Source organism: Gopherus evgoodei, chromosome 6, assembly GCF_007399415.2.
Source record: "Gopherus evgoodei ecotype Sinaloan lineage chromosome 6, rGopEvg1_v1.p, whole genome shotgun sequence".
NCBI lineage: Eukaryota > Metazoa > Chordata > Testudines > Testudinidae > Gopherus > Gopherus evgoodei.
In genome coordinates, this window is record NC_044327.1 from 29,548,511 (window position 1) to 29,569,692 (window position 21,182).

General features: G+C 39.8%; 1 protein-coding gene across 6 annotated transcripts in view; it reads right to left on the reverse strand.

Moving 5' to 3' along the window:
* PSIP1 (PC4 and SFRS1 interacting protein 1) overlaps positions 1-21,182 on the reverse strand; it is an 81,962-nt gene that overhangs the window by 12,880 nt on the left and 47,900 nt on the right. For 4 of the 6 annotated variants that reach the window (XM_030567239.1, XM_030567240.1, XM_030567242.1 and 1 more), the window contains 8 exons: positions 20,031-20,148; positions 16,513-16,588; positions 15,051-15,279; positions 14,160-14,278; positions 11,001-11,056; positions 8,453-8,523; positions 819-920; positions 306-525 (listed from right to left, as the gene is read on the reverse strand). In XM_030567239.1, the coding sequence (XP_030423099.1) occupies positions 306-525; positions 819-920; positions 8,453-8,523; positions 11,001-11,056; positions 14,160-14,278; positions 15,051-15,279; positions 16,513-16,588; positions 20,031-20,148 (991 nt within the window). Of the gene's footprint in view, positions 1-305; positions 526-818; positions 921-8,452; positions 8,524-11,000; positions 11,057-11,348; positions 13,623-14,159; positions 14,279-15,050; positions 15,280-16,512; positions 16,589-20,030; positions 20,149-21,182 lie in introns of those variants that run through there. The other 2 variants (XR_004000983.1, XM_030567243.1) reach the window with 2 other exon arrangements.

Consider the following 21,182-nt stretch of genomic DNA (forward strand, 5'->3'; position numbering starts at 1 on the left):
ATGTAGATTTTCAGTAAGTCTAGAACTCTCCTAGTATTCAAAGAGGACTGGAAAAAATCTACTGTGCTAAAATTTAAAAAGGGTAAATGGGATGACCTGGCTAATTATAGATCTGTCAGCAATCCTGGCTAATGGAACAATTAATATGAGACTTGATTAATAAAAGAGTTAAAGAAGGGAAATATTTATTAATGCCAATCAACATGGGTTTACGGAAAATAGAAACTATTTCCATATAACAGTTGACTGTCTGGGTTAATATTGTTAAGCTGTCCAGAGGGAAGTTTGAGGACACCACCACATACCTGTTTGCTCTTTTTCTTTTTCCATTTTCTTGTTTTGTCCTTTCTTCCACTGTTCTTTGGTTTTATTTGCTTCCTCATGCTGTTTTTGCTCAGCAAGTGATTTATTCAGCACTTGTGAGAGGACAGAATCTCCTTCCCCAACCAGAAACATGGTCTTGAACTTGTTGTACAGCATAGTGGATTTCTCCATGATAACCTGGCTAACTTTGAACTTCCGTATCTGAAGATACATGTGCGAGATGTAACAAAATAAATATAGGATGTGCACAAGGTTTTTTATTTTATTTATTTATTTTTTACACACAAATATTTGCTCATCCTTCATTAAACTAAGTGCAATTAAAATGCTTAACCCACTAACTATAATCAGACTTCTAAAGAAACAAAACAGGAACTTTCACAAGGTCCAATGAATTGAATCAGCTTAAATGATAACTCAAGAGAACAGACAATACATGATACTTTGAGGATAAAGATGCATTATGCTGTTTAGAATGAAGATGCAAACCTTACTTTCTTTAGTGTCAAGATCATCTCTGTGTGCTTCTGAGCTTGTTGCATTGTGACCTGAAGTGAAGATAGCTCATCTAGGGCCTCAATACATCTATTCACATCCTGTTAAACAAGAAGCCAATTTCAAGTGTTAACCTGAACTTAACTTTAGCTTTTTATATTTTTGTTTAAAATTTATAAGCCTTAGTTTCTGATATTACTTATCAGCAGTACTAGAATATATATACACAGAATATTAGTTTAAAAGTCTTATCAGTAGTTTGGAATTTATAACCATGTACATAAACGCAAATCCCTTAAATTTGTATACTCAAAAAAAAAATCTACAAATGAGAAAATTAATGTTTGACAATAACTGAATTCCAAAGTTTTCCCAAAGAGAGTACTTCATATGTTCATAGTACAAGAACATTCAGTAAAGTCTAACACAAACTTAACCACTTGTTTCAACACAAAGCAGTTCGTGTCTCAAATCCCAACTTTTTCCCCTAAAAAGTTCCCTGTATCTTGGTACTACGAAAGTACTAAAAACAAAACTTCACTCTGCTTTCCATTGCTTCCATGAATCCAATACTTCAATGCCTAAGTATGAAAATTTTGAGCTAAAGTTTCTCTCCAAGTTCAGCTTGTACTAAAGCTTCCCTGCAGGATCCCTGTGTCAGCCCTTTGTTTCCTTTTCCTCAGAGAGAGACTCCAACTTTTTATATCTGGGTTGGAGCTAAGAAGTTCCATCTGCCAGCATAAGTCATTGATAATATTCTGCATCTTAATTGAGACTTTTAGCACCTGTGCTGAGGGGTGAAGAGTTTATTATGGGTTACTCCCTGATATGGAGAACAGATTCACCTCCCAGGTGAGAGTTCAAAGCTACTAGGGCTCTAGGATAGTCTTGGGTGGGTCCTTCTCAATCTCTCTCTGTTGGAGCCACTCCACTTTCTATCAATTACTTGAATAGTCAATGGAGCAAGAGAGGGAGGAAGGGAGAGAAAAAAAAGGAAAGAATGAATGTATAGCCTGTTGGTTAGGGCACTCACACAGGAGGGAGGAACACCCAAGTTCATGTCCCTGCTCCAATAAATTATACTATCAAACAGCTTCAACGGGACAGTCTGAGAAATAGTCACACCAGAATAGCCCACGGGCTAGGGCACTCTCCTGCAATGTAGCCATTTTGTGACTATCACCAATGTTCCCCCCAAAAAACACTGTGTGCCAAAAGCATTCAGCAAATTCATGTCAAATCTGCAAACAGTTTTGGGTCAGTCAAACCTGCTTTTTTGGCAAATAAGCTATTTATCCAAAAACTTCTGTCCAGCTCTAGCTGGGAGGGAAAAAGTCAGGACAATTGTCTCTGCACAGTATACTATATTACCCCACGTTTTGCTTAATGATAAACATGATCAGTTAGATTATTATTATTATTATTCTGCAACCAACCTTCCTTGTCTTGATAAGAAGATAATGCCACAAAAAAGGGTAAGAAAAAAGCCAGTTCAAGTTTAACTCGATAACAAAAAGCCTCTGAAAATGTTGTCTGTTTTTTATTGTTCTGGAGGAAACCCATGGTCTGCAGAATAAACCAAAGATTTACATTTTGTAGAACTGGACATATTTTTTATAAATCTAATATCTGTGGAAGTATTTTAATTATTTTTACGTCAATTTCAATTAAAAATAGTCACTTCCCTTCTTGTAACTGATATTCTTCGAGACGTGTTGCATATGTCCATTACAACCAAAGACTGTGGTGGGGAGTTCTCCTAACAGTACCATGGGTGCAGCTTGACCCACCTCCTGGCTCCTCTTGCACAGAATGAAGGTGCAGCTGCCCTGCCCTTCCTTTAGTTCCTCTGCAGGGAAGCCAGTGATAGACTTCATCAGGGAAGGGCAGATCATGTAATGGACATATGCAATGTATCTTGAACAACCATTACAAGAAGGCGAGAAACCATGTTTTCTTCAAGTGCTTGCATATGTCCATTACACTGTAGGTGACTCCAAAGCTGCTAACCCCAGGTTATGGGGTTTGAAGTCTCATCGGAAGAGGGACCACAGAACCGTTTTTCCTACATTTGCATCCTCCCTTGATGCAGTGGGCAAGTGTATGTCTCAATGGAAGACCACATCATATGTCCACAATAGGGACATGCGCCACAAATGTTGCTGAGACTGAAAGCTCTGATTGAGCATGTTATCAGCTTATCTGGAGGTGCTACACCTTTGGCAGTATAATACATAGCAATGAAGCTGCTAATCCATTTTGAGAGTTCTGTGTTGTAACTGATTATCCTCTCATATGCTCTGCAAATGAAACAAAAAGCTGTGAAGAAACCTGAAAGGCTCTGTCCACTTCAGGTAAAAATCTGAAGCTCAAACATCTAGGGTGCAGAGCGCCTTCACTTGTCCTTGTCAGCATGCAGTTTGGCTTAAGCTGAACCTTTTTTGGTAAAAAACTGTGTAAGACAGATCATTCAGCTCTCTCTTGCCTAGTGGGGGTGAGGGCCAATAAGAAAGCCACTTTCACTGGAACACATATAAATGAGCACGACACTAAAGGCTGGAAAGGAGGATCCATTAGAGCCAACACCACGAAATTCAAATCTCAAGTTGGTACAGATCCCTGACAGACTGAAAATCTAGTCAGGCCTTTCAGGAACTTGGTCATGATAGACTGAATGAAAACTGTCTTACCACCGATCTGAAGGTAACATGTTGAGATGATGGCCAGATGCACTCTAATGGAACTGGGCAACAGATGTTATGCCTTAAGATACAAGAGGTAGTCTAGGATTGAGTGTATCTTTGCCTAAATAGGCGGCATATTACTTGAGGCCACCCAGCTGAAAAACATTTCCACTTATTCAGGTAAGCAACTCTTGTAGGTTTCCTATGATTAAGGAGGACATTCTGAACTGCTGCTGAGAGAAACCCTCCTGGGCACTTAACCACTGATGTGCCATGCTGTGAGGTACAGCATCTGAGGATTTGGGTAAAATACCAGGCCATGGTTCTGTGCAATGAGGTCTCTGATTAATGGTAACACCCAGGGCTCTCGAGTGGAAATCCTGTGAAGGCTAGAATACAATAGCTGCCCCAGGATTGGCCAGGCTGGAACTTTAAGTATTACTCTGTCTTGATCTTGCTTTAGCTTGAGAATGAACCTGGGAATCGGGGGGAACTGGTGGATATACATATAACAAGTCCTTCTCCCATGGGAATAGAAATGTGTCTGAAATTGACCTGGGGCTATGGCCCACACTGTAACAGAATTGAGGAAAGAGACTGACTGATGAAAGACCTTCTGTGTGGAATACTGAAGCTAGAATGGTTGTGTTGAGAGACCATTCATGGTCTAAACTGAAGGATTGGCGTACGCGTTCTGCCAAGTTGTTCTGAACCCCTGGCAAGTAAGATGCTTCAGAATGATTGAGCTCCGAATGCAGATAATCCACAACTTGACAGCTTCCTGACAGGCTGTCTGACTTGGCATCTCCTCGTTTACATAAAACACTGCCGTGGTGCTGTCGGTTAGCATTTGGAGAGTTTTCCCCTGAATATGAGGCAGAAACCACTGACATGCACAAAAAAAAAAAGTTTGCAATTCAAGAATGTTTATATGTAACCTTAGCCTTGTGGGCAGCCCACAACCCTTGGGCCTGAAGATTGCCAAGAAGTGCTCCCCAGACCGTGGTTGAAGCATCCATTATCAGAGTCATAGAAGGGAGAGGTGGAGCAAAGGAAACTCCTATACGGATTTTGTCTTCACTCACCCACCAGCTCAGAAGTGACAAAACCCCATCCAGGATGCACATACGATTGTCCAAGTTGTGAATGTGAGGGAAATATACCGATCTGCGTCATGCATGTAGCACTCTGAGGTGCAGCCTGATGTGAAGGACATACTGGGTATGTCTACATTGCAATTAAAAACCTGCAGCTGGCCCATGCGCTGACTCAGGCTCAGACTAAGGGGCAGTTAAATTGAAGTGCAGATGTTTGGACTCAGAGAGAAAGGTTCCCTAGGACCTTCCGGCAGGTGGGTCGCAAATAGAATGTCTCCCATTTGGAATACTTGTACCTTGACAACAATGCCTCAAGACTGGCAATGTGGATTCACCATAGAATAAATCTTCCAAAAAGATCAAGATTATTGGCATCACTTTCTTTTGGGGAAGCTTTAGCCCAGCCTTAATGACCCCTTTCATTCACGACAGCCACTACTAGTGAGTTTGACATACGGCAAGGATCGGCAACCGTTGGCACGCGGCCCACCAGGGTAAGCACCCTGGCAGGCCGGACCGGTTTACCTAACTGCTACATCCACAGGTTCGGCCGATTGCAGCTCCCACTGGCTGAGGTTCGCCGTGCCAGGCCAATGGGAGCTGCAGGAAGTGGCTTGGGATGAGTGATGTGCTGGCTGTGGCTTCTTGCAGTCCCCATTGACCTAGAGCAGTGAACCGTGGCTGATAGGGAGTCATGATAGGCTGAACCTGCAGACGTGGCAGGTAAACAAACCGGCCCGGCCTGCCAGGGTGCTTACCCTGGCAGACCATGTGTCAAAGGTTGCCAATCCCTGGCATAAAGGTGTAAATAAAACTGCTCAACTTCTTGGGACAGAACCTGATATTTATTTCCATTCATTTGACCACAGGTGGGATGGAAGAAGGAATTTGCCACCATGTTTTAGAGAGCAGTGTAACAGCATCATTTATAGGCAGGGGTACCTTTCGCAAAAGGGTGTGATGTACAATGTTAACCAGCTAGTGGATGTTCTCCTCCACCAATTCCACCTGAATGCCAAGAGAAACTGCCATTCTCCTAAGGTGATCTAGACCTACATCATGAATGCAGTGCCAGAGGCAGCATGAACGTCTTCCCAGATGTGGAGGAGCTGGTGAGGTTGAAGAGAGTTGCACCTGGCTTGTAGCCAGTAGGTCTAAAATAGAGTTCTGATGCAGACATCATCAGCACCTGCACTGACATTGGCTGACAGTCCTCACCCTAATGTAATGGCAACAGTGGTAATGACAAACATAAGTCCCTTGCTTTGCCACAAACTTCAGACACTGTTGGCACTGACATGGGTGGTTGTCCTTCTGTGATCAGAGAAGTCTCGTCTGTCCCAGCCAAGGAAATAGCCCATTTCAATTGCCCAGAGAAGGCACCAGAGTCAATGGCTCACGTCCCGCTGTATGAGCTGGTACCAGGGAGCAGAGAGTCTGAGGGTGCACTCTACCACCAGTACTGGACCAGCCTTCTCTGAAGGAATTCCAATTCCCGATCTTTGAGGAACCTGATGCCAATTTATTTTTGTTTCTGAGGCAGTAAACACTCTGCAGCCCTCAACCTAGAGAAGACAAGTCCCGGTGATGGGGACCTCATGTGGCCCCTATGTATAAAAACAGCTGAGGGAATACTCTGGGAAGGAGTCATGAAACAGCTTCCCTTGGGCAATCTAGGAGGTTTGGATGCCAATCTAAGTGCCACCTCCATTAAGATGTAACAAAAGCACTCTTTCCTCAGAGTTTTCATCCTAGTCTTGAAACTGCAACAAACGGTGCACCTGTCTCTCAAGAGACTTTGCTTAAGCACTTGATATAGTGTTAACGAGGGTCTCTATCAGACATGGGCTTCCGACAACCTAAGTAAAGTGCCAAGATATGGGGGATCTTGGCATAGGCTTACCCTGCACTGGGTGAGGCCTGAAGATGGTGAACTGAAAAAAATTCAAACTAAAACAAAATTAGAATAAAGAAAAATCAAATGATGGGAAAAACACAAAAAGAGTAACATTAGGTAAGTGACCAAAAAGCAACAAGTCTGTTCACTGGGAACAAGATGGTCCAACCATTCTCCATGGATGGTAAGAATGAACTGAAGGAGGGGCAGGGCAGCTATGCCTTTTCTGCCCTTGCATAGAGCACAAGGATCTAAGAAGTGGGTGGGGCCACCCTTACATGTAATACTAAGGAAAACTCTCCAGCACCAGCATGTGGGACATGCACACACCTACAGTGTAGTGAACATATACAAGCCTTTGAAGAAGCACCATTTATTTGGATTTCATGGTTGCCAATTCTTGAGATATTTTAACAAGTCCTGTGATTTTTGACTATTTTTACTTGTCTCTTGCAAAAAAATTCTGGCAGCCCAGGATTTCCGACTGAGCTGAAATTCATGCTACATTTGTTGCTTTGAGCACAAGATACCAGTGTTGGCAGACTGAGCTTCAAATGCTGTACTGCAGCTCAGACTGCCACTAGCAAGGACCACTGAAGTGCTCGCTGCAGAGTCAGCTTCTCCAGACCGCAGATCAGTGCTGGGCAACCTGTGGCCTGTCAGGGTAATCCACTGGTGGCCCGCCAGTTTGTTTACATTTGCACAGCCACTCGCAGCTCCCATTGCCCGCTGATCCCGGCCAATGGGAGCTGGGGGAAATGGCAGCCAGCACGTCCCTGCAGCCTGAGCCGCTTTCTGCAGCTCCCATTGGCCAGGAACGACGAACAGCAGGCAACAGAAGCTGCGGGTGGCCGTGCAAATGTAAACAAACTGTCTGGTGGCCCACCAGTGGATTACCCACAGGTTGCCACCACTGCTGCAGATTGTTCACGTAGGGCAAATTGAGCAATGAGGAGCAGGCACTGGGCTGGAGGCAACACCAACTCTCCTACCCTTTCCCTTAATTCCCCAGATAGTGCTATAATGAAAAACGAGGAAAGGGCAGAGAAGGACCCCAAACCAACGTGTCTACTCTCTAGCCCAACTGCACTCTTCCCTACCCCCACCACTGCTGCTGGAATATATAGTGACAACAGAAGGAGCATACTGTCTAGTGAGAAGGCAGCAAGGAAGCAACCTTCCCCATCAGTCACAAGAAGTGTAAGGAGGTACACAACGGGCCAGATTTTGGAAGGAAAGAAATAGGACAGAAGAAGTCAAAGTAATGTGGCTGACAAAAGTCACTGGTTCAAATACATATAAAGGACGAATGAAGAGCACCTACACCTGTGAAGACAGCATGGCAGGAGCAGGAAAGCTGAGAATGCAGTGGATGGATTGCTTCAAAGAAGAGAGTAAGCAGTGAACCTTAGTGCCACTTTGGACAGATGAAGATGGATTCTCATGCAAGAATCTAACTTCAGTTGATGGGATAACGAGATGTAGCAGTAATACTAGTTTAATTTTTTTCAAATGGTTTTCACCCACTTCCCCCAGTGTTTCATGATTTTTGACCTTGCAAGTTGGTGACAGTAGGATTTAAACATCCCCTTGCATTCTGTGCAACCCAAATTTCACAGCATTATCCTGTACAAACTTCACAGTGCACCAGTTCCAGAAAGCGGACAGATAATAGAAAAATGTGAAAACAGGTTAGGTTTCTTTGTACAAGGTAAGTGAAGTGCATATTTTAAGAATTTAGATAAAATAATGAAAAGTAAGTTAGAATTTTAGAATTCAGTTTGAAAAATCTATTAGTATTAAACTTAAAGTCAAGGTTTATTTTTTTAAGACGCAAGTTTATCTGCTGGCATACCTTTAAGTGCAACAATCTGAGTAATATTTCAGAGGATTCCAAAACATTTTAGCTGACTGCACTGTAAATATACACCTGTTATTAAACACAAAATACTTACAAGATTGTCAATTTTGAGGGAATTTTTAATTTCTGCATGTATCCTTTGAAGCCGAGAATCCATTGATGTTTCTAAAGATTAAAAATAATTTTATTTGAATGATGTAGTGACTATCAAATCTATTAATGCAGGATATCTTTCAGAACAAGATTTCTACAAACATGAAATTGCTGACTGAAGAAAAAAAATGTATGTATGGATAAACAGCCATATCAGTTAACCATAAAGTACTCTATTTTGACCAAAACCATTAGTGTATCGGGTGCTGCAACACAATTATTTAAAAAAATTGGACAATATTTGGCAATCTATGCAATGTTCTCCGCAGCAGCATATGCTACACATTACAACAATTTTCCACACTTATGTCTAATTGTCAAAATACAATTGGAAATACAATATAGTTGTTAACCCAGGCAAAAGAAGTCTGGATAATAGGATATAAGTATTTGAATAGCCTTTAGATAAGGTGCCTGGCACCCTACAAAGTGAAGGAAAAGAGGTGGTCCGACCCTCCTCCTGCAAGAGTCACCCTGCCACAGGTGGTGCTTCTAGGCACTTGGGAGTAACTGGTCACTTAAAGTAGTTCAAATTTATCAAATAAGATGGCTGGCAAGCAGGCAATGCATGTGCTTTGCCATGACAAGTTTATTAGTGATAAAATTAAATGGAGGGGTTGGTTCTTTGACTAATCCATATATGCTGAACTATCTTCTGTACTTTCTTCAGTTAGTATATGGAAAATGGAAAATTTGTTCTCTCTCACTTTTCTAGGACTCCCATCTCCCCTAATTCATAGATTCCCAGGCCAGAAGGGGCCATTGTGATCATCTGATCTTCTATAACAGGCCACAGAGCTGCCAAAAAATAATTTCTAGAGCACAGATTTTAGAAGAACAACTAATTATGATTTAAAAAATTTCTAGTGATGGAGAATCCAATACTACCCTTGGTGAGTTGTTACAACAGTTCATTACTCTTACCATTAAAAATGTACACCTTATTTCCAGTCTGAATTGTCTAGCTTCAACTTCCAGACATTGGATCATATTATACCTTTCTCTGCTAGATTGGAGAGCCCATTATTAAGTATATGTTCCCCATGTAGGTACTCAGAGACTAATCAAGGTACCTCTTAACCTCCTCTTTGTTAAGCTAAATAGATTGACCTCCTTGAGTTTATCACTATAGGGCACGTTTTCTAAACCTTTAATCATTCTTGCAGCTCTTCTCCAAACCCTCTTCAATTTATCAACATCCTTCTTAAATTGTGGATACCAGAACTTGATCTACTATTCCAACAGTAGTCACACCAGTGCCAAACACAAAAAGTACAATAACCTCTCTACTCTTACTTGAGAATCACGTTTATGCATCAGAGAGTCACATTAGCCCCTTTGGCTACAGCACTGCGTTTTGAGCTCCTGTTAAGCTGATTATTGACCCCCAAATCTTTTTCAAAGTCACTGCTTCCCAGGAAAGAGTCCCGCTTCCTGTAAGTATGTTCTACATTATTTGTTCTTACATGTATACATTTATATTCAGAGACATTTGGACAAAACAGCTTCCTATAAAATACTGGAGGAATCTCAGATTTGTCTTAGTCTCTGCAACATCACCACGCTCAAACCAGTACACCTATGTTATTTTTGTTAAAAGCAGATCTTTAAACAGTAAAGCCTGACTCTTCTGTATTAAGGGATCCTGAAGGGGCTACTGTAGAAGCATTGAAAGGCTTCTCATGGGGGTGGGAGTGTAGAAGAGTACAAGTGCAGGAGACCAATTCCAGAAAGGAAATAAAGCAACCAGTTTTCCATTATGGATTCTGAGCCCGCCTCCAATCATAGACAAATCAGGATGTAGCAAATATTAAAGAATTTTACTAAGGTGGGAGGGGAGATATTTGGACTGGCCTCCAAGAATTCCTTTTTTGTGAAGACAGTAAACTTTGCTGAGCCCCAAAGAATGAAAAGGAATGAACTTCCCTTGCAAAGGTGTCTAGGTTAGCATGCAAGGATGTGGAGGCCCCAGTAAGCTGTCCAGAGCCTAAGCTCCTTCCCTTGGCAGAACAAGTGTCTCTGAGTAGTTGTGATAGGGCTCCTGAGTGTGTCGTCTTAAAGATTGAAACGCCTTGTCAACTGCTCTGCTATGATGAGAAAAAACAAATGGAGCACAGGAACTTCCTGAGTAGTCCAGTTCAGGGTGCACAGAATCAGACATTTCTCCTAAGAGATGGAGAAAGACGCTGCTCCCTGCTACCCACATAAACAGCTTTAAAAATGGAATGACAATGGATAAAGCGGGAGTACTGGAGAGTGGCTTTGTTTGCACTGCTGAAGGCAGAGAAGCACATGGGAGGTAGGGATGTAGCAAAAGACTTGGAACAAAATGCACTGCCTAAAGTACTTGCAGAAAGCAGAGGCGCAGCTCAAATATCTTGGATTGTTTTAATCCAGAAACCCCTCACTAATGAAGTTTCAGTTTATAGATATGTTTTATTTAAGATTAAAGAGACTAAAAATATTCTGTATAGCTTCATTAAACTAACCTCGCTTCTTCTCCATCTTCTTTACTTCTGGTTTCTTGGTTTCCTCTTTACTCTGCCTATTAAAAATGTTAAACATTTTACAACGTTTGTCTTCTTTTAAAGTCTGTAATTTCAACTTTTAAAAATGAGATATGCTGTTTCATGACTAAGGCAGTAACTCAAAACATTAGCCCAAAAAAAAACACAAACACTGATCTTGCATAATGAAGTAGATTATGATTAATTTAATAACGACAGCATGGATAGCAGATTCTTCCAGATTAACAAATTGCTTTCAATAGAAAATCGGCATTTATACACAGCAAACCATTAAAGGAAGGATAAACAAATTAATCAAGTCACAAGGAATCGTACAGATTTATAAATTTTATTCTCTGTGCTTTTGTCGCATGTGAAAGTTAAAAAGAAAGATGCACTGTATGAAAGATTCACACAACAGAAAATTTTATGACTTCAAGAACACTTTAATGGCTCACATCAGACTTTAAAAGTGGCACTTGATTCTACACCAGCTACACATAGTAATGGAGTTGCAGCATTCTAACAGTCCCTATCATATGGCAACTTCCCCCACCCAAAAACCACACAAACATTGCTCCCACCCCCAACAGTCAGCAGTGGAGGAGAGAAATCTATAGAAACTCTGTATGTGCCCTAAAACAAAAGGCCATATTATGTATTAATCACATTGAAACACCTTAATAAGCAGTGTAAATAATTTAATTCCTGCCCTCCCCCCCCCAGCATTTTTACAAATCTCATGGCTCGTTCCCTTAGGATGAGTGAAAATACTAATACAATACAATAAAATGAAAATAAGGACTTAAAGGAAAAAACTTCAGGACAATGGCATGGTCACCCTTCAGTCACAGAAGGAGGAGAGAAAACATTACAAAGTCGCAGTGTCTTATTTTGGAACAAAACAGAAGTTTTAAACTCTCAACCGCATGGTTCAGGAACCACTATAAATCCCTATTTATCTTGTCTTTAGACCAGTCGTGGGCAACCTGCGGCCCGGCCCGTCAGGGTAATCCACTGCCAGGCCATAAGACAATCTGTTTACATTGACTATCCGCAGGCACCGCCACCTACAGCTCCGAGTGGCTGCGTTTCCCCACTCCCAGAACAATGGGAGCTGTGGGAAGCAGCTGTCAGCATGTCTCTGTGCCGCTTCTCGCAGCTCCCATTGGCCAGGAACAGCGAACTCTGGCTATTGGGAGCTGCAGATGGACAATGTAAACAAACGGTTTCATAGCCTGCCAGTGAATTACCCTGATGGTCCCACCGCAGGTTGCCCACCACTGCTTTAGACTGTATTATAGTTGGTACTACTTCTACATATATACAAAGTCTTATTTTATGTTTGGAAATCCTAACATGCAGAGGAACCACATTTTCTGCAATGCATATTCAGTATATTTTTGATGCAGTTGACACAACAGATATCAAAATCTGACCAAAAAAATCCATTAAAAAAATAAATCCTTAAGTATACCCTGGATGTTCCTCTCATTCTAACCATTCTATAGGTTCACAGATTTACAGGAACACAAAACAAATTTCACAGAGCATCTTTCATGACACCAGCAGCCCAGAACAAAATACAGTTTTAAATATAAAGGAATAATACAGAGGCATAGTAGAACAAATTTAGGATGCATAAGCAAGATTGTTCCGTCTGTTTAGACTATTAGTTCTGTGAGGAATAACAGACTTCCTTCTTATCAACGTGTAGGCAGAGAGTACTGCAGAAGTAAAGAGCACATTTAAAAATTTTTTTTTGGTTCTAGGTTTATTGTTAACATTAGTCACTAGCTATAATAAAGGCCTGCATATTCCATGATACGCTGAATTCCAAGGCTGAAGCAAATGCTCTCCTACTTATAATAATTTAAATGCAACTATTTCTAGCTCCCCAGAAGCATAATAGTAAACTTGAAAGCTATTTAAAACGAGTTTATTTCATTAGTATTAAAATGAATAACCAAATCAATACATTACAATTTGTTGTAGAATTAGAAGTGTAGCACAGAATTAAGCATTAACAAAACATTAAGACCAGCTGTTGAGGAATGGTAGGGACAGAGTTTAGTATCTTTGGGAGCTGGAGATGCTTGCAATTTGGCAGCTAGCAAAAAGGAATAAGTTTAGGCTGCCAGGAAAAGGGTGGTTGAGGAGGACAGAAAGATAGAGTTTGCGTTCTTGTTACTAGGCATGGAAAGTTAGAGGGGAACCAGTATATGTTAGACGTTGTCATTATGTGGAGAGGGAGGGACTGTTCTCTCATCTCCTTTTCTCCCAGAGTTGTTACCTTGTTCTCCCTTTCTTCCTCCCTCCCACCAACTGTGGGGATGGGGACATCACGATCTCTTGGTGGTTCCTTCTTCACCCATTCCTGGAATTGCTCTCCAGAATAGGACAGAGATTTCTTCCCAGTGTCCCCACCCCACCCCCACAACAAGTTTCTGGCAGCATCTTCTCTCCATGCTGATGCTTGGTTCTTTTGTGATAGTTTCTCTTCTGAGCGCAGACTGCTCTTGAAATCACTCAACTGGCTTTGCAGAGCCAGAGTAGCATAAGCCAGAACCTTTTCCTTGTTCTGTCTGACGGTGTGGGCTCCAGCTGCCAGACAGAGAAGGAAATGTTTTCCAGGGAACCCTATGCATTCTATAACCTGATCAGAATTCCACAGCCATGGAATTAATGAGCCCTAGCACTCTCTCAATCTCATATATTCAAGAGTTAAGACACGGTACATGGATCAGAGTTAAGTTCTCTTTCTTCATAAAGGTAAGCTTGAATATAGGAAGCATTAATAGTCACAATAATTCTAGACAGAACCTGTCAACTCTGCCCTGATATTGCGAAGACTAAAATATTGCAAGATTGACAATACTTTTTATATTCTCTGAAGTCCAATTTTCTCCCACCGTCCCCCAAATTATATGCATCCCTTATATTAATCTATGTAAACTGAGGATATGTTACTAGAAAAGTTAGAAAAAAATATCACTAGAAAAGGGGAAACCACCACCAGATATTTCAGACTGAAAGGATTTTTCTTCACTAAAGGAATTTTTCTTCAGATTTTGTCTCTTCATGTTATTCTCAGCCACTGCTATCAGCTTGCACAACCACTACATATCAAAGTATACTCACGGCTCTGATTCCATCAGTTCTTCTTGCTTGCGTTTTCTTTCTTCTACATCTCGCTCATGTTGGCCTTTTAGTATATTCCTCCTATGAGCACCCTGAAAGTTTCTTCCTCCTTTTCTCTTCTGTTTCATTTAACAGAGTTTAGAGATTGGGTGGGAAGAGAGGAATACTTAGGTTACTACAAATCAAAAAAAACGTCAGCAGTTAAAATTTCAGAACTAAATCACTACATTTGTTTGATAAGGGCACGTGGACAAGGTCTAGAATTCCCCACAATTACCTTTAATAAGTGAGTGGTAAGAGATTCTTGTGTATGTGATGGTAATAAATTTAAGTTCGCGGGCACTCATTTTCTTCTGTCAGATGGAGCAAGTCATCTGTTATCGCACATATAGGTGGTGGGTGGGTGGGGCACAAAATCCATAAAAGGAATCAACTCTGAAATGATCAGAGCATTCTAGTTTTTTCTTTCAAAATAAATAAATCTCACAAAACCCTTACTATGCTCTACAAAAGCAATTACAGAAAAAGCCCTATGCATTCAAGGATCTATTATACTTGCCTAAATGGCATTTTTTGTATTAAAAGATGCTACTTGCCTAAGGGTGGATTTAAATTAAAGCCACTTAAAAAATTACTCTTAGATAATACCAAGGATTACTGAAATTGCCTTTTGGAAGAGAGAGTTCTGCAACCTCTCATTCCATAGCATGCCTCTGTATGGGAGTCTGAACACTAGACTGCAACTGTTAATGCCCAGGATTAAAGACCTGGAATTAGCTTCAGGGCATATCTTCACTAAACCATTGTTTTTAGTGGATGTTTCCCCCCAGTTTAGAAGAATAAATAAAATCAACAACCAAGATATAAACTAATCAAAGAAAAATATCTTACCTTATCACCTTCCTGCTCTTCTCCATCCTCTTCAGAATCAGACGCTGATGTAGAACCCACTTTAGTGGCACTTTTCCTTTTTGGTTCAGTCTCCTTTTTTCCTTCCTTTTTGTCAATATCTTTCCTTGGTTTGTCTTCTTCCTTCTGACCCTCCTCGTCTTTTTTCAGCTGTTTTTTGGGTTGTTTTTCTTCTGGTACTTTTTTCTTGGTCTTATCCTCCTCATGAACACTAAAATATAATAAAAATTAGTTATCTTTCAGTCAATATCCATGCTTAGGCTTCATAATCCTTATCTATACTGAGTGTACAATGGAGAAAAGTACTCTCAACAGCCAAAGGAAAAATGAATGTTTACATAAATGGCTTTATTAAAAAGAGTGCTTCCTCACTTCATAGTTCATCTTTACAAAAAAAAGCTCAATTCCCAAACCCTTTTGATTATGAAGATACCCTTTAGAAAGTGGGTTTATCCCCTGTTGTTTCTGAATTCACAGAGACAAACAACAGCAATGTTTAATACTTGGGCCCAGCAAACACTTATGTATGTGTTTAACTGTATGCATATATGCAGACCTACTGAAGTTAGTACAAGAAGTCAGTGAGACTATTCATGTGCATAAAGTTAAACACGTGCTTAAGTATTTGTAAATTTAGGGCTCATGAGATGCAAACTCCCTCTTCTCATTTTAACTGACTTAGACTCCAATCCTGAAAACCCTTGCTCACATGATTAACTTTAAGCATGAGAGCAGTACCAATTACTTCAATGGACTGGCTTACACACTTAATACTAAGCACATGTATGTTTGCAGTAAATACTAACCTTTTTAATCAAGTATACCAAGACATTTATTTAAGGCACATATCTAATGTAGATGCACATATGTCTATAAACCTTCTAAAGAGAACTAAGTTTAGAATGTACAAATAGTTGACTATTCTTTCAATTTTTAGGATGGTTAAGAGCTAGTATGACCCTAATATAGGGCAAAAGGGATGTGTACATAGCACTATCCCATTTCAAACAGCACTTAAATTCCATGGCGTTCACTTGTGGGATTCTGGGGGTTTCTTATGACAAACCTTAATAAAGCATCTGTAAAGGGCTAGTACAGGTTTTTTGCATGATCCTCCCTGTTTCTTCATCACAAAATGAATATCTGATATTAAGATATAAATGTACAGCCAAACTTAACAGAAAATAAGGCTCTTTGAAGAAATTTTTCAAATTAGGGAGAAAAAGAGCTTTCAGTCATGCCTGAGTTTGAGCTACCTTGGCATACTTACAGCTGACTTAAGTCTTTAGTAACCACTTCATCTACCAAAGCAAGCAACCACCTATATCAAGTATCCCAGGAAAAACAGTGCTCAGGCACTCAGTGACACAGTTATGCTAGCTTCTTGAAAACAACCATTTGATTTACAATATGTAAAGAGATTATATATTAAAATCCAACTCACATGTCACTTTCTGAAGGACAAGGTGGTTTCACCAATTTGGGTCTTCCTCTTGGTTTTGGAACCTTTACTTCTGTAGCTAATGTTCAAATAGAAAGATCAGGTTAGTCTACAGCCTCTACCTGTTTTTTATTTAAAATCAACTATTCTCATAGCAACATTAACTGATAAAACAACATCAGAGAGATAATACTGAATGGGATTGATATGCTGACCTATCACCTTTTCAGAGATTAGGGTTAAGAAATGAAATGAGTTTGGTGGTCTCATCCTATAGTACAGAAGATGATTTTCCTCATTATAGGCTATCAACAGGGCTAACTGCTATAGAACCATCAGGATGTCGTAAACAACAGATAAGGTGGGTTGGTAAAGCAATACGAGAGGCTTACATGACATGTACTTGTTATGGATGGCTATTGCCAGAGACATCAGTCATACATTTAATGGGAATATCAATTCACAGTGTGTGTGACTATTATGATACAGATATAGATGTATCTTGTTCAATTTTGGAGACTCTGGCACTCTCACATGTTTAAGTTACAGAGTATGAATTTTTATAATAGCAAAGTAGTGCAAAATGTCTGTTATGGAACTTTCAAAACTTCACTTGGGAGACTATATCATACTGTACAGATCACTGTCAGGAAACTCCATTAGGCACCCAGAGATACACAGCACAAAGTTTTCTTAATTTCACCATATATTTACAATATGCTAAATAATTTCTCTACCTCCTTGGCACTTCTATCCTAAGTCCTGCAAGATGAAAATATTGTGCACAGTACCACAAGGAGATGCTATCCTGCTGCCTCCACTGAACATTTGCTAGGAAATGTACTTCCCAATATCTGAGATGCCACTGGAGTTAGCGTGCAGCATTGCTAAGCAATACATGCACATAACACACTAATGCCAGGGGATGCTGTGTTGCACATTGCCTAGCGATATGTTCCCCAGAGAAGGCCAGAAGGGTTTATTTAATTCCATCTGGCTTTTATATTGACTCCTTTTATTGCTTACATTCTATGTATAAGCATAACAGATAATATCGCTCATGTTCTAAACATTTTACAATTCATTTTAAGTTGCTAAAATTGTATGTTTTGCTAGGAGAGATTGAATTAATTTCTTAAGTCATCCACACAAAGTCAAATATAACTTCCTATTTCCATACCAAAAAACCCCTAAAATCAGTTAAGCTATGGCTGCATCTAAAAAACCCCTCAAAACTTATGTTTTCATAATGCCAGAAAATATAAATGAGTATCAGAAGCAACTTATCTGTTGTCCATACTACAGGCTAATATGATGTATATAATTGCTCAAAGAACTATTTTCTCATGTAGTATTAAATAGTGAATTTTAAAGAGCTTTTACTTACAAGTATATTTACACAGTAAACATGACTTTTCACACATTAAAAACTGCAGTACATTAAACCTGGTTATTTTCAAAAATAGAGCAGAAGTGTTAGCAATATTTTCATGTAATACAGATTTCATAGACAGTTCTGTTCTCTCTTTCACTTGTTTACCAAACTTTTCACAATATTCCCTGCTTTTAATCTTCCTCAAAAAAAATCCCTTCAGTCCCTCAATTGTTTTTCTTACTCTTTTCTGAGCTCCCTACAAGTTTTCTTGTGTTCAGGTATCCAGAAATGAATGCTTTATTCCAGGAACACTCTTATCAAAGTTGCACAAAGAAATTACACCTACCTAATGAAAAGATAAAGCTTGTCTGTGAAGGAGACAGAGCTTTCCCAAGGGCCTGCCCAACACCACAGAATGAACTCCCAAAGGAACAAAGAACCATCACAAATTTCAACAACTTCTGATCTTTATACGAGGCACATTTCCTTGACTTTGCTTTTCCTAACATACAGCAATGTGTGTGCACGCATTATATATATCCAAAATAAAAACCAAACACTTCATTGCACCTACTTCTCCTTTGGGAAAGAAAATGAGAGACCAAACTCATGGCAGATATTAGTCACACTGCTTAATTCACTACTCAAAATGCTCAAAAACTATGGTTATGAGTGTGGTATAAACAGAACAGAATTACACATGCAGCCCCCTACTAGGTCTGAGACGCTTTTGCACATCACTCTTCCTTATTTCCTAACCTTTATTTTAGATTCCTCATCTTTGGGATATTTCAGTTTTGTTTCTGAAAACCTTTTATAAATAAAAATGCAGCTTTACTGATGGTAACTGACAAGTCCTAAGTATTCATTCATACTGTTTTTTGTATCTTTTTTCAGTTTGGTAATTTATAACATTTAAGAAACAATACAAGTGTTCCTTTTTTCCCAGTAGAATAAAGCCTGGTGAACTTTAATGAAAGGTGAAATACATCTAGCAGCCATAAGTATATATACTTTTATTAATAGTCATATTAAAGAATCTACAGCAATAATATTAGGTATTATTATATAGGACAGCAAGCAAATGTTCCTCTCTCTTATGTAGCATTTTTCATCAGTAGCTGTCAAAGCACTTCACAATCTTTAGTGTATTTATTCTCACAGTGGCGCATGATATGAAACAATTGTACTATTCCACTGATGGCAAATCATTCCAGGTAGATATTTAGTTTGTTACATGTCTTCTTCTGGAATTGCAGCAGGACCCAGTGCGTCTGTGTAAGTAGCACCTCAGCATACCTTATGCTAGTACTCTCACAACTAAACACAGATCCCCAGTAACTGATAGCGCTCTCCTCACCGCCCCCCCAATGTTTTATTTTTTTAATTGTAGCCCACAGGTATGCATTTGCAACCTGTTTTTTAAAAGTATCAGTTTTATAATCTTTGTGATAAAATATAAATCTTTGTAGCGCTATGCCACACAGCAATAACTAGCTCTTACTAGATACTCTATAGACAAGCAGAGTTCTGCAACAGTTGTGACATCAACAGCATGGGTCAGGGTGATATTTGTATCACAATGTAATAAATATATTAACTCAGAGGACATCACAAAGTCTAATAGTTGAAACTCTTATGTGCTGAATACTTCACCATCTGATATTTGGGACATTCAGCACGTAACCCGGCAACTAAGCTGTTTTATACTTTGAGGTCACCTTCAGCATTAGGCTATATCTACACTATCACTTACGTCACTCGGGGGTGTGTGTGTGTGTGTGTGTGTGTAATATTCACACCACTGAGCGACGTAAGTTACGCTGACATAAGCGATAGTGTGCACAGTGCTATGTTGACGGGAGAGCTTCCCCTGCCAATACAGCTCATCACTCTGCTTGTAGGGGGTGGATTACTTATGTCAACGGGAGAGCTCTCCCTTTTCAGCATAGGGCGGATACACGAGAGATCTTACAGCAGCACAGCTGCATTGGTACAGCTGTACCACTGTAAGCTCTGTAGTGTAGACATTGCCTTAGAGAGCAAATGTGTTGTAATACTTGTTGTCTACAGAAGTAAATTCTTTCATTCTCCATTGAAAAAATTAAATGAGAAAAAAATGAAGTCAGACTTATGGTGAGGTTACCTGCTGGTCTTCCTCTTTTAGGGCTCACTTTAGGAGCCGCAACTACTTCAGTTGTTGCTGCTGTCACTGTTGTAGCTGTTGCCACTGCTGCCTCCTCAGCTTCTGCTTGTTTTTCAGACTGTTTTAAAGGATACAATTCATATAATTAAAAATGATCATCTCCCTTCACCCCTGTTCTTCCAACTAATTCTCAGGGCTTGTTTATACTTACGACTAAATTGGCACTGCTGCAATTAATGCAGTGGTGTCCATTTAGTGGGTCTGGTGAAAACAAGCTAAGTCAATAGCAGAACGCTCTCCTATCGAGGTCTCTTTTCCCCCTCCTCCAGAGGCAGAAGACAAGCTGACACAGCATGGTGTAAACATCACTGTAAGTTATGTCAACTTCAGTTATGTAACTTACAGCTTCAGTGTAGAGCAGCCCTTATTTTTGCTCAGACATAATATACACACCACTCAAAGAAGCTATAAATGCAGTAACTGTTAATGTTATTTCAACCATGACACACATGCACAAACTGGGTATCATCTGAAAACACTTGTAATAAGTTTTAACAATTGAGGCTACACTTAAAATATAGTTGGTTTATCCATACTGCAATTGCCAGACCATACAACCACCATTTTCAGATTTAAACAAAAACTACACATACATGAACACACACAGAACATTAGCCACTATATAGCACATACTCAGATAATTTCAGAGCAATAAGAAAAAGAAACGAGACTCATTCTGTAAAAATTAAGGTCTTTGAAAGATAACTTACAATATACATTCTTTTACCATTAAAGACTGCTTTTGGCACTCAGAAGAAAAAATTATGGGTATGTAATTGAACTTTACCTCTTATTCTTCTCTGAAGTGGGTACCCAGTGCTCGGTGATCCATTACAACTCTGTAATTAATTCTCCCTTATCTTCCCTACAGACACTTCCTTTTAAAAAAAATAAACCTCTCTCCAGTTTCACAATATCGTAACAATGGGTGGAGCTATTCAGAGAACTAAATGCCTCCCTAGTTCCCCAACTAATAGCCCAAACTGAGAAGATATCTATACATTCAGATTAATAAACATCAACGTTTCCTGCCTGGAGATAGATTCACTATCTACTTATTAAAGATTTAAAGATTTATGGCAAAGGAAGATC